This window comes from Corythoichthys intestinalis, chromosome 16 (assembly GCF_030265065.1).
Source record: "Corythoichthys intestinalis isolate RoL2023-P3 chromosome 16, ASM3026506v1, whole genome shotgun sequence".
NCBI classification, from domain to species: Eukaryota; Metazoa; Chordata; class Actinopteri; order Syngnathiformes; family Syngnathidae; genus Corythoichthys; species Corythoichthys intestinalis.
In genome coordinates, this window is record NC_080410.1 from 5,444,162 (window position 1) to 5,457,102 (window position 12,941).

Consider the following 12,941-nt stretch of genomic DNA (forward strand, 5'->3'; position numbering starts at 1 on the left):
TGAAGTTGTGGAAAAAGTGCTTATATTGCACCACTATATTTATTGTTGAAATAAAAATAGCGCAAACCTCAGCTTTTTGGATCAAGTGCAAGGCATGTATTCTGTCCTCATATCCTCTGTGTGTGTGGGTACACAAATTGACAGATAGTAAACAAATCAAGCTTGAAAAAGAAGTCGGACGCTGGAGTACAGTTAAATTGGCTTTACTGTGGTCATCTTGACAAGAGCACTGATACGTTTTTTTTGGAAAAAAACGAAATATACGCATGTCCAATAAGGCATGTGCCGATATGAGATTTTGACGGTACGATAACCTTGAGGAAAAAATACCACGGTTTCACGGTATCACGGTATTGCAATTATAGCTCCAAAATGTGTTATTTTGAGATGTATGTGTTAAAAAAATAAAAAAAACTTTTCTTCAGGATTTTTATTTTTTTCAGAACATATTTGCAAATTGGAACATGAATATAATGTTAAAATAAATAAACAAAAAAAAAAAACATTTTAAATAAAATTTAAATCAATAGAACTTATAGACTACTCACAGCCACAGCTCAGGTTGTTCAAGATTAGGGCAAGAACAAAAATAATTGCTATAAAAAAGTAAAAACACTTCTAAATTAAATTAAAATATATCTACTGTACGACTTTTTTTTTTTTGAGGGGCAAAAAGCTCAAGTGAAGTTTCGCCATTTTCAGCCACTGTCAACTCTAGTCTACATATCATGCCTTTGTGTTAAAAAGACATAAAGAATTCATAAGTTATAAATGTATAAGATAGTTAAAATGTAAATATTGTTGTGGAAAGGTTTCATCTAAAAAACATTGGGAGTGAGACCTCTCCTTGTCCAGCGACGTTCATTTGTGCTTAGAGCAAGATCATCTGTCGCAATTAGCGATCTTTGATGTTATCCCTTTTACTTCATTCAAGCTTGTTTCTCAGTGGCCGTAAGATTTATAACCTCGACGAAGTTGCTCTCGCAGCTAAGACTAGGCTAACATTTGTCTTTGTAAGTTCTTAGTTAGTTTGTATTTTGAATTTGAAAGGAAAATATGTGTTTTGTTTTTGGCCAACTTTTTCATGGTGTTCATGGATATGACTTCCTCACATTCTGTTTGTGCTAATGAAGCTACTCATACGTGTAAAAATACTATTGTACAACATTTTAAATTTAATTGTTTTGTTTATTTTAGTTACCGTGATTTGAGACGTCCATGAATTCAAGAAAAGTACACCTTGTGTTTGGAGTGTTTCTTTTTTGGTTTGCTGGCTGTATAGCAGAATAGCGTCACTGACACACACACAGCAACAACCGGAGAGGGAGGGGTGAGTGCTACCGCTCCAAGACACTTCTGGCTGTATTCTTGGGAAATCTTTAATAGCGAATACCATACTGACGGAAAATTTTAGTGGTTTTGAAACCGTGACATTTTCATACCACGGTAAACCTTGAAACCGGTAACCGGCACATGTCTATGTCCAATATACTACATAATGCTCATGAATATAAACCAAAAGAATATAACTTGTAAGCGATGCTTGTATAAGACACTAACAATGTGGTAAGATTGTAAGAACTGATATGGTACACTGGCTGCAGATGTTAGCTTGTCCATTCAGCTCTATTTGCAATGAGCTTGCGTTGACATACAGTATGATTATGTCAGCAAAAAGTGCTGAAACTTTTGAAAAATAACAACACCTAAGCACCAGCAAGGAGCTTCAAAACACCAGAAACACAGGTAGGCAATAAGTGGAATATTGGCCCAAAACCAATAATGAAAAACCGATGTCAATATTATGCGATATCATTTTAAAAGGCTTTTATCGGGCAACTCTTTTGGACACCCATCGCCGTCACTGAAACTGAAAGAGTTAACATCCAGGCAAAGTTTAGCATAGCTTGTTATTGGAAGTGGCATGCACAGATGTACTTATTTCCTCTACTTTCCTTGTCCTAGGTTTGGTCCATGGACGGTTTTTTCAAGGGACGTCGCGTCCTGGAGTACCGCACCATGAGTGACTTCATGAAAGGTCAGAACTTCGTGCAGCACCTGCTCCCTCACCCTTGGGCCGGCACAGGCCACGTAGTCTACAACGGCTCGCTTTATTACAACAAGTACCAGAGCAATATCATCATCAAGTACCACTTCCGGTCGCGGAGCGTCCTGGTGCAGCGTAGCCTGAGCGGCGCCGGCTACAACAACACCTTTCCCTACTCCTGGGGCGGTTCCTCCGACATTGATCTGATGGCTGACGAGAACGGCCTGTGGGTGGTCTACACCACCATCCCCAAAGCTGGGAATATCGTCATCGGCCGCCTGGAGCCGCAGACTCTGGAAGTGCTGCAGACGTGGGACACCGGCTTCCCCAAGCGCAGCGCCGGTGAGTCCTTCATGATCTGCAGCACGCTCTACGTCACCAACTCTCACCTCGCCGGCGCCAAGATCTACTTTGCCTACTACACCAACACGTCCAGCTACGAGTACACGGACATCCCCTTCCACAATCAATACTCGCACATCTCTATGATGGACTACAACCCCAGGGAGAGGGTCCTCTACACCTGGAACAATGGGCATCAGGTGCTCTACAACGTCACACTGTTCCAGGTCATTAAGACTTCTGGGGATTGAGAAGCCCGATTTATGTAGACTGGACACCTTTAATGCTGTATACAATGTTTGGGGAGAGAAAAAAAAAAGAGCAATTTCAAATTGGGTGGGCGGGTGAGGGGATTCTATGTGTCAACAGGTACAGTATAGGCTTGTATTTTTTAACAAATCTTCATAGTGTGCTATTATTCACATTGTGAAACACACAGCAAGGTCAGTAATGAAACAAAAGACGGCATTTCTGTTTTGTTTTCTTCCTGTGATGAGTTAGCATGGTCCATTTTAATTGTGATGAGAAATAAATATCAGTCTTTAACATTTAAGACCTTGTGATTCTTTTTTATCCAAAATCAATAGGTGTTAAAGTTTCAAGAGTTATTAACACTGCTGGTTAAAGATCGTAATTCAGATTAAATTATCCTATCTGATTACTTCCATTTAACGTGACAGGCTGCATTTAGATGGAACACTTACATATCAGTATAGGCAGAGGTGGGTAGTGATGCGTTACATTTACCCCGTTACATTGACTTAACCTCTTAAGAAAAATGTAGTAATTTTACCACGCCATACGTTTTACTTGATCAGATTTGTGATGAAGAAATTACTATCATCAAACTACTCTTACTTTGGGCCACACGTAACATTTTTCCTCTATATTCCTTTATTTTTGTCTAAGATATTCACAGTAGCTCTGCCAGTTTCACCAATGAGACATTGCAACAATAATCGCGATTCCATTATACCAATCGGATGTAACAATACTAGGGATGTCCCGATCGCATATTTTTGCACCTGAGTCAGTCACCTGATTTTGAGAATCTGCTGCTACCGAGTCCTTATCCAATACTGAAAAAAAAAACAAAAGTTCCAAATTGTAGACAATACTCCAGCTTCCGGAGTATAAAACTTATATATATTTTTTGGCAATGCCATTGAATTTCTAGACTGTTATTACTTTTAAACCCTTTAAAAAAAAATTATTTTTTTTTTTTTTTAACTATAAACCTGATTCTTTTCAACTGAATCCGATCCTCTGAAAAAAGTCCCGATCAGTCCGATTCTTGATCATGTGATTGGATCGGGGGCCTCCCTAAACAATACAGTAACCTTCACACAAGCTTGCCTTCGGAAGTCCTATGATCACGGCCACCTGGCAAATAGTGTAACGTCTTTAAAGCACCACAAAAAAAATTTGGAAAACTATTTGACATAAACCACCCACTACTCGAAAGCTCGGATTTCAACCTCTCTCCCAATTTTAATTCACCATAGACTTCATAATGTATTGTCGGGACACGGGGCCAATAAATAGAGGGCCTGCATTGTTGGTGAGGCCGTCAAAGCTGACCGAGTGGAATCACAGACCAAGAGCTTTTTCGCTGAAAATTATTGTGAATAAATGCTTAAATCCCTGAATTCTTTATGAATATGGACGTAAAACAGTCTCAATTATTTGCTAAAAGCAAAGAAACCGTGCAGTTGGCATTCATTTCACGTAAATATGTCAAAGTACAATGCTAATCTGTTAGTAAATATAGCTAGCGGCCGCCTTGAGTCAACAGAGCTTTTTCGGTCAAAATTCTTGTGAATAAATGCTTAAATCCCCAAATTCTTTATAGACATGGACGTAAAACAATCTCGATTTTTGGTTTAAAGCAAAAAAAACAAAACAAAAAAAAAAAAAACAAACTTGCAGTTAGCATTTATTTTACGTAAATATGTTGATGTACAATGCTAGTCTGTTTGAATGTAGATAGCAGCCGCCTTATTTAAACAGAGCTTTTCCAGTGGAAATTCTTGTGAATAAATGCTTAAACCCCCGAATTCTTTATAGATATGGATGTAAAGCAGTCTCGATTCTTGGTTAAAAGCAGAAAACCATGCAGTTAGCATTTATTTTACGTAAATATTGCAAACCACGATGCCAATGCAATAGCGGCTAATTTCTCCCATTGATTTTTTTTCCCACAACCTTTTAAAAATGCATGAATGGTACGAAAAATATAACAATTTCCTTGAATCCTCAAACAAATCACTCCTGAGACAATCCTTCCTGTTTGTATGTGTTACAGCTTTCGTACTTTTTCAACAGAAATCCGGCGTTAGATCGCTGCGTGCGTGTGTTTGTGAATAGCTCCTCTTAATGTGTCTACTTGAAGCCTAGTCGCAGTGCATGACCGATCTGACCTGTCCATACCATTACGAAGTCTATGATTGATATTGATAGACCATGGGAAACTGGAGATTTGATCATTTTAACATGGTAGAAAATGTTTTTCCCCACTAGAGGGCACTCATGATGTTTCATTACTGTAGATTTGATATCTTATTAGATGTCATCGGAATTAAATGATTTTTGCCTATTATTTGGCCTCAAAATGGTCATGTAATAGGATATAGTACAGTTTAATAATAACAGTTCATATAGATGATGTTGTGGTAAGAAAAAAACATGCCAATTATTAAAAAAAAAAAAAAATCTGAAATAAGCAGTTATTCATTATTTGAGTATCCTTTTCAACGAATACTTTTTTTTTAAACTTGTATTTGAGCATTTTTTGGGGGGTGACTTCTTTAATTCAATATCATTTTGAAGCAACTAGTTTTATTTGAGTAAGATTTTTGGCTATTCAACCCACCTGTGCTTATAGCGCAGGCAACGATATCAAAATAAAAGATACATAATGCAAATATTCACCCTTTGTAGCACAAGTGACTATTTTTGGTCATTTAAAAAACAAGCCCACTAAGACCTGGTGTGGACATATTTGGACATCACGTTTTGGGTCATGTAGGCCACAATATTAGCTCTTTAAGTGCAAATGATTATGATAGACGTCCAATTGTTTGTCACTTTTTATCATTTTTCTGTGAAATGAGATGAGTTTGGCTCGGTTCAGACCGCAGGTCTTGATGCGAAATTCCAATTTTTCTTCATATCCGTTTTTTTGGCATGCCTGTCAGTGGTGTTTTTAGGCCTATTTTAAGGGGGGGGAGGGCTCAGCTTCAATATTATTAAGCCCCTCTAAATTATTTCGTGTTGTTTTATTTAAAAAAATAAAATAAAAAAAACATTACAAAAAAAGGATAGATATTTGCTAACATATTCACTATGAAGTTACCAGAAGATTAGTATAACTCAATAATAATAAAACCTGTCATTATTAACGTAAATATGATCATAAATCTGTCAGTTTCCCCTCACTTCATAGAGTAGAGAGCCCCTTCCATTCATCCATTCCATTCCACTTTTCTATACAGAGACCGCTCACATCACTGAAAATCCAGTTCTTTTCCTGTTACCAGTTCGCAGTTCGTACCGACATTGTGTGTGTGTGTGTGTACCTCTGCCGCAAACAGACTAGAGCAGAGCATGAATAGATGGATGAAAAATGGGCATAAGATGGTTTTTCAGGAAAGTGAATACTTATCCCTGATGGTAATAACAGTCAGTTAGCTCCAGCCCCCAGCTAACAGCAGAAAGTCCCATGTAATTAATAAACCAAATGCTTCGTGTTTAGATGGATGAAAAATGGACATAAGATGGTTTTTCAGGAAAGTGAATACATATCACTGATGGTAATAACAGTCAGTTAGCTCCAGCCCCCCAGCTAACAACAGAAAGTCCCATGTAATTAATACACCAAATGCTTCGTGTTTGACAAATAAAAACCTGTCTTACACAGTACAGATAATCTCTATGCACGTTTTACCTTTGTTGTTTTGCGGTCAAAAGTTACATCCCAGCTCTAAAATAACGCTAATACTTAGCTAGTTAGTCTGAAATGCATTGTGAAGGCCCTAGCAGAGTTAAGTGTACACTCTTTTTACCACTATCTTTGGGGTATCAGTTGTGTTTTTCACTTTACGCATAGATGAGTAAAGGAGCTGAGCGCATTCACATATGATTATCGTCAGTGGATAGTCATACTAATACACTAATAATAATCACTCCACCACATTTATTGATGTGTAGGAGTAAAACAGACGACATTCTTTGATGCTTCCATCTACCAAGTAACTTGCAATTTTAGTTGTTTTTTCCTGTTGTTTACTGTATTAAAAATGGACTGAAACAACAACAATAATAATAATTAGGGCTGTCAAACGATTAAAATTTTTAATCAAGTTAATTACAGCTAAAAATTTAATTAAACGTAATTAATCGCGATTAATCGCAATTCAAACCATCTATAAAATATGCCATATTTTTCTGTAAATTATATATATATTCTGTAAAATAGTTTGTTGGAATGGAAAGATAAGACACAAGATGGATATATACATTCAACATACGGTACATAAGGACTGTAGTGGGCATTTCACTCTACTGTCATTTCAATCTGTCTATGCTGTCCTCACTCCGAAGCGTCTACTTTTTCCAAAGCTAGACAGCTAGTGAACGACGCCTTAATAATCAGACTTCTTCCTTTTTCATCTGATTTATTAATAAAATGGCCTCAAACCACTGTCCTCTTTAGACCGTAGTGAAACTACAAAAAAAAAGTACACAAGCATTGCATTAGCAACAACGTTAGCTTAGCACGCTATACAGGTTCACTAAACATAAGCAAAAAGCGCCTCATACAAAAAATATAACATTTCGCTTACTAACATAATATGTACATTCTTTACAACAACCATACTTACGGACAAATCTTGTCCAAGGATCATATAAGCACAACATTACAACGTAGACGTCAGCCCGAGACGTCCTGCAGCGATATTGAACTGGCAAGAAAGCAATAAACCATGTCGCAAAGCGACCACAAGAGTTCGCTGTTAGACAGCACAAAAAAAACTTGCTGTAAAACTTACCAAAAGGCAGAATACTGTCTGAGCGGGAGATGTGCGTTAATTGCGTCAAATATTTTAACGTGATTAATTTAAAAAATTAATTACCGCGTGTTAACGCGATAATTTTGACAGCCCTAATAATAATGAATAGATTATCAGTCTTTATTAGCTGTTTGTGAGGTTTTCTGCTTGTACGCTACATTCACTTACATCCTGTGCATCCCCTGGGGGCTAAGCCCCCCGTTCTTAAAACCTAGTGACGCCCCGATGCTCGTTCAGACTGAATTTTTCCATTGAGTCCATTCCTGTAGTCAAGTTGCAGTTGACACACACTGAACAAACTGACTGGCATGCGCAGAACCATCAAAACAATGGCTCTACGTCATTCGAGGGCGATCATATTTTGATTTCCAAAAACAGGAGGACACAAATAATAGACATAAATAATCCTGGTTTAGTCTTAGTCTTAAATTTAAATGAATTTATAGAATGCATGATGCACACACATACGGTCAGTTTGCCCAAACTCTAGGCCATGTAAGCAATATTGAAATATTGCTCATTAAGCGCACAGAAAGAAAACCGAGCATTCTCAGGCTTATCCTTTTTTCCCCCCCATTTTATTTTTTTAATGACTGTGGTCAAGCCCCCCTCCTCCCTAAAAGCCAAGTTCAAGATAGGCGCTAACACTAATGCACATTTCCATTGTTGACGACTTATTGATGATGGAGTACGGATGAGAACGCCCGGGAAAATGAAGAATTAACGTTATATTTGAGTTCTGTGCAGTAACCGTCACATTGAACTTGCCGCTTCCATATTTCTCAAGTGAAATCTGGCGCTAAGCACTCGTTGCCACGAGATCGCTCAGAGTTTGTTTTGCCTGTCAGCTCCAGTCAAGCAAATGTCTCGTCAAGTACTTCTACACAAAAAGATAACCCATAATTGGGAAACGCTGCAGATGTTTCACTGCATTTCAGCTATCCTTGTCAGTGTCAGAGATAAAGCTATGTTGTTGTTTTTTTATGTTTTTTTTTTTAGCCTGTCTCTTGCAGTGATGTCATTTTTATCACGATCAATTATTTATAAGGTGTGTTAAGGCGCAGTCCATCTCTCAGTGTAACCATGGCAATCCCATTCATAGTGGATGGCCTTTCTTTCAATAAAGTGCTTCTGGCTGATAAGTTCATAGACTGCAGGCTGACATTTAGAGTGCAATAGAAAAGCTCATACAATACATAGCGTCAGATGCCTAATGTAAATAGTGATAGACAGGATATGAAATTTTCTTATTGTCATGGAACACACTATTCTTTCAATTTTGCAGGATCAGTTAAAATGGTGAAGAACGGTCTATAATACAAGGGAATTTAAAATTGGGTAGCGACGAATGAGCTCAAGATAATCTTAAGCCATTATAGGATTTTCATTTAAATAATATGCTGTAATTGACAGCGCTTGAAGTCCAATTCATGACTGCGACGGGCGGGTGAACAAACGGAAAGATGTGCATTCACTGCCCAGTTTAAATGAATTGAAAGTCTATCCTTGTCAATGGCAGGCAATGAGTTAAATAATAGTACTATGAGCTTTATTCTGGTTTCATTCCTTTTTATGATTGGTAATTTTTATTTTTATAAAGGTATTTCTTCAAAATACAAAATACTTATAAAAATAATATTCAAAAATAGTATAATGACAAAACATAATGATTACCGTAGTTTCCGCACTTTAAGGAACACTTAAAAGCCTTCCATTTTCTCAAAAGTCAACAGAGCGCCTTATTACCCAATGCACTTTATATACGGATCAATATTGGTTAATCAGGGCGTGATATTCCCTTTAGCGCAGCTCCATTTAGTGGTATGCATACCGCGACCCCAACTCCTCCTACTACTCCCACTGTGCCTTATAATGCGGTGTGCCCTACATATAAAAAAGATTTTAAAATAGGCCATTCATTTGAGGTGCGCCTTATACTCCTATGCGCCTTATAGTGCGGAAAATACAGTATAATCGAAACCTGACACCCATGTACATATGCTAATCACTTTTTGATTCGTATAGTCCACAATAGAGGTGTGTGAAATTTCCGATTCTTAGATTTTTCGCGATATGACCGCTGAATATTCGAGAACGATTTACAAACATCCGTATTCCGATTATTTAAATATGCTATGTAAAGCGGAACTAAAACACAGTCAGCGCGTCTTCGGGACGCAATGAGGAACGGACCGACAACTCATGCCACTAGATAAAAAAACAATAAACCCTGACTGCGGCCGACAGCCACTACATACAACGCCCAGTTGCTACAAACTGCGCCCACATAAGGCTATGGTAGATGTCACATGTATATACCGTAGAACTAGATGAGAAATGAAAGACTCGCCGGCGTTAGTAAACTGTCACCATCTTAAAGCAGTACACTTCTCAGGAAGGCTCTATTGTATCGAATCTTCCAAGCAAATCTAATTAACTTTTTATCAAAAATACTCCCAAATCTTGACTTGAATCTATCTTTAAATGATGAAACCGTTTTAAAATGTTCACATGTTGAAAGTGGACAGAAGGGAAATGGAACAAAGGAAGCAATTTTAACAACTTTAACAGTTGATTCACAACATTAAATTTATTGAATGTAGTTTCAAGCTGTTGAAACAGAATGGGGTGTTAAGTATTTTATTTGCTGTTTTGAACTGTTAACTTCATACTGAAATAGTAGTTTATTTATGCCTGAGCGGATTTTTGTACAATTTTTGTAATTAATGTTACAAAAAAAAAAACAGTTAACAGCATGGTCAATTATCGATTTATAATAGAATCATAGCCTCTGAATCGTAATCAAATCGTGAGGTGCCCCAAAATTCCCACCTCTAGTCCACAAGCCTCCCTGTTTAAATGAATTGGACATCTGTCGGTGTCAAATGGCAGGCTATGGGTTAAATATTTAAAATTTTTAAAAATGTAATCGGAATCACAACCAGAGTTTGTTTCTGTTTTTAATTATATATATACTGTACAGATATGTAACTACATATATATATATATATATAGATATATATATATACATATACATATATACGTATATAGTATAATACATTATATACAATATATATATATATTGTTTAACATTATAGAAAAAAAAAACCCATAAAGATTAACATTTCAAAATATATATGGCAGAAAACACAGACAAGGGGCTGAAAAAGTCTCTTGTGTTCGATAGAACAATATGTCAATATGCTGCCATAGCAGTTTCATGGTGCATTAAGCCCCCAAACTATTTTTAATTTGTCCATTTTACCCTGGGGACCCCCGTTTACAGACACCATGCAACCGCTTTTCAAAGTTTAAAGTTCAAAGTTTGCTTTATTGTCAATTCTACCACATGTGCAAGGACAGACAGAGAATTGAAATTGCGTGATTCTCTAACCTCGGTGGCAAATAAAAATGAAATAAAATAAATAAATATATATAATAATAGAAACAAATTACGTCACAATGAAAAAAATTGTGTCTTTAAATAGGTCATGGATATCTACCTCATTACGATCGCTTAATTGTATTTTTTTTTTTTTTTGTTACTGTCACATTTTCCCCGATATTTTAGATGATAAATAATCGAGCCAACAAAGAAAAATTGGAAAATAAAACAAAAAACTTTAAAACGGTAAATATTTGAAAAAGAAAAACTCGACCACTCCTTGATGTCTGCCATTTCTGCACTGCTACCCTTGTTATAATATTGTGTTTCAACCATAAAATCCCCAAAAAGTCTGCCTGTGGCCATTCACAGCTGTGTCTTGACACTCGGTGCGACATGCTACCCAGACCTTTTGGATCGAAAGGTAAGTACGTGATAATATCTCATTAAAATCATGGTGTCTTTAAATATGCTCTCTCATGCTCTTACCTCGAGTTAGGGTTTAGGGGTTTATTTATTTATTTTTTTTTAAATGCCCTCCTGTTCAAATTTTTCTTATCCCAAAAAATTGAGATTTTAAGCTTTCCAATGATGTATCACACATGCTTTATAGGACAATTTTGAAATTTGACCAAATTGCTGGTCTCAGAGCGGAGCTCCATGTCACCTGAGTGTTTTCCACCATATATATATAGTCATAATTGAGACCGGGCATTCACAAACATCTTCTCTGTTCTTGCCCCATTTGAGCAGCTATAAACAGGCTACCAGGTTATCATTCTAGTTTCCTTTGGAAACTTTTAATTTTGCTTGGTTCAAATGGATTGGACTTCTACTAGTGACTAGTAGTTGTACATTGAAGGCTTTCTATTCTATTCTATTCTATTCTATTCTATTCTATTCTATTCTATTCTATTCTATTCTATTCTATTAACTCATTTCAATTCACAACAGAAGGATGAAAACAGCCAGATGATTAGAATCTATCATCGTCAATTGCACTGAATTACCCCCCAAAAATGTAAGTTTCCCCATAAACGGTTAAAGTGATTACACAAATTGCTTCGTCACTTTGTACATCCGACCAGAATGTTAAAAAAAAACTTTCCCATCAAAGTAGGTTGCCGCCAACATTGTAAACACGGCCTGCGGCAAAGCGGAGCATTAGCCGTGTTGCGATTGTCCTATAAAGATCAGCGGCGTGACAAATGGCATCAAGGTCGGCCACGCGCGCGCCTATGCTCACATCACCCGCTTATGACTTGGGCGAGGGCTATAATGCAGAGGTTTATATACACGAGTTAGAGGGACAACAGCAAGAATACCACTTTAGTCATGCAGCTTTCTTTTCGCGTCATTTCAATGGGAAGGCAATTATCTCAGCATGCGCAGCCGGTCCTGGCAGATTCCACTTGCATTTAGCTGTGCAGTTGCTCTTATCTTCATTCCGTTCATTTACTGAAACAGCATTGTCATCCCCTGACAGTTTCTATTCCTTTTTTGGTGCCCTACCAATTAAATCTGACCAAATAGTATACAGTAGTTGACGATATATCGGCCGGCCAATATACCAGGCCGATTTATGGACTCTATCCCAGCACCGGCCATCGGCCGATTAACAAAAAAAAAAAAAAAAAGCCAATACAAAAGGATTTTGATCAGGCATATGTGCTGGAAATCATGGCCGCCGATGACTGACGGTATGATCCCGGAAGGACCCAGCAGCAGCTTGAAGGTAGGCTGCTACTGGAAGCATCAAGATACTTTTTTTTAATCGAGCATGAGAGAATTTTCAATGTTGCTTTAGCCTTTTAATGTGTTTATAGAGTGATCATTACGCTCTCAATGTAACTCGTAGCATTTGCCTAGCATTCGCTTTAACATGGCGAGCATCCTTTTAACCCTATATTGCCAAATGTATCACATTTGATACCCCTAAAATGTCATGATTTTGAGACTAATTCAGAATTTTGACATTTCTTTTTGAAAAAAAAAATGATGGATGCCAGTCAAACACATGCATCTGCAGGTTCCATGAGAAAAACAAACAGGATTTAGCAAGGGTTATAGATATCTGAGCGCTTACACATATTCA

The 12,941-nt window shown here is 37.2% G+C and overlaps 1 protein-coding gene across 3 annotated transcripts in view; it reads left to right on the forward strand.

The window, feature by feature from the left end:
* The window catches only part of olfm2a (olfactomedin 2a), a 236,671-nt gene extending 232,495 nt beyond the window's left edge, over nucleotides 1-4,176 (forward strand). The window contains exon 6 of one of the 3 annotated variants that reach the window (XM_057817974.1): nucleotides 1,966-4,173. In XM_057817974.1, coding sequence (XP_057673957.1) covers nucleotides 1,966-2,640 — 675 coding nt within the window. In that variant the 3' untranslated portion in view covers nucleotides 2,641-4,173. Of the gene's footprint in view, nucleotides 1-1,965 lie in introns of all 3 variants that reach the window. The other 2 variants (XM_057817973.1, XM_057817975.1) reach the window with 2 other exon arrangements.
* Nucleotides 4,177-12,941: the final 8,765 nt, after the last annotated feature.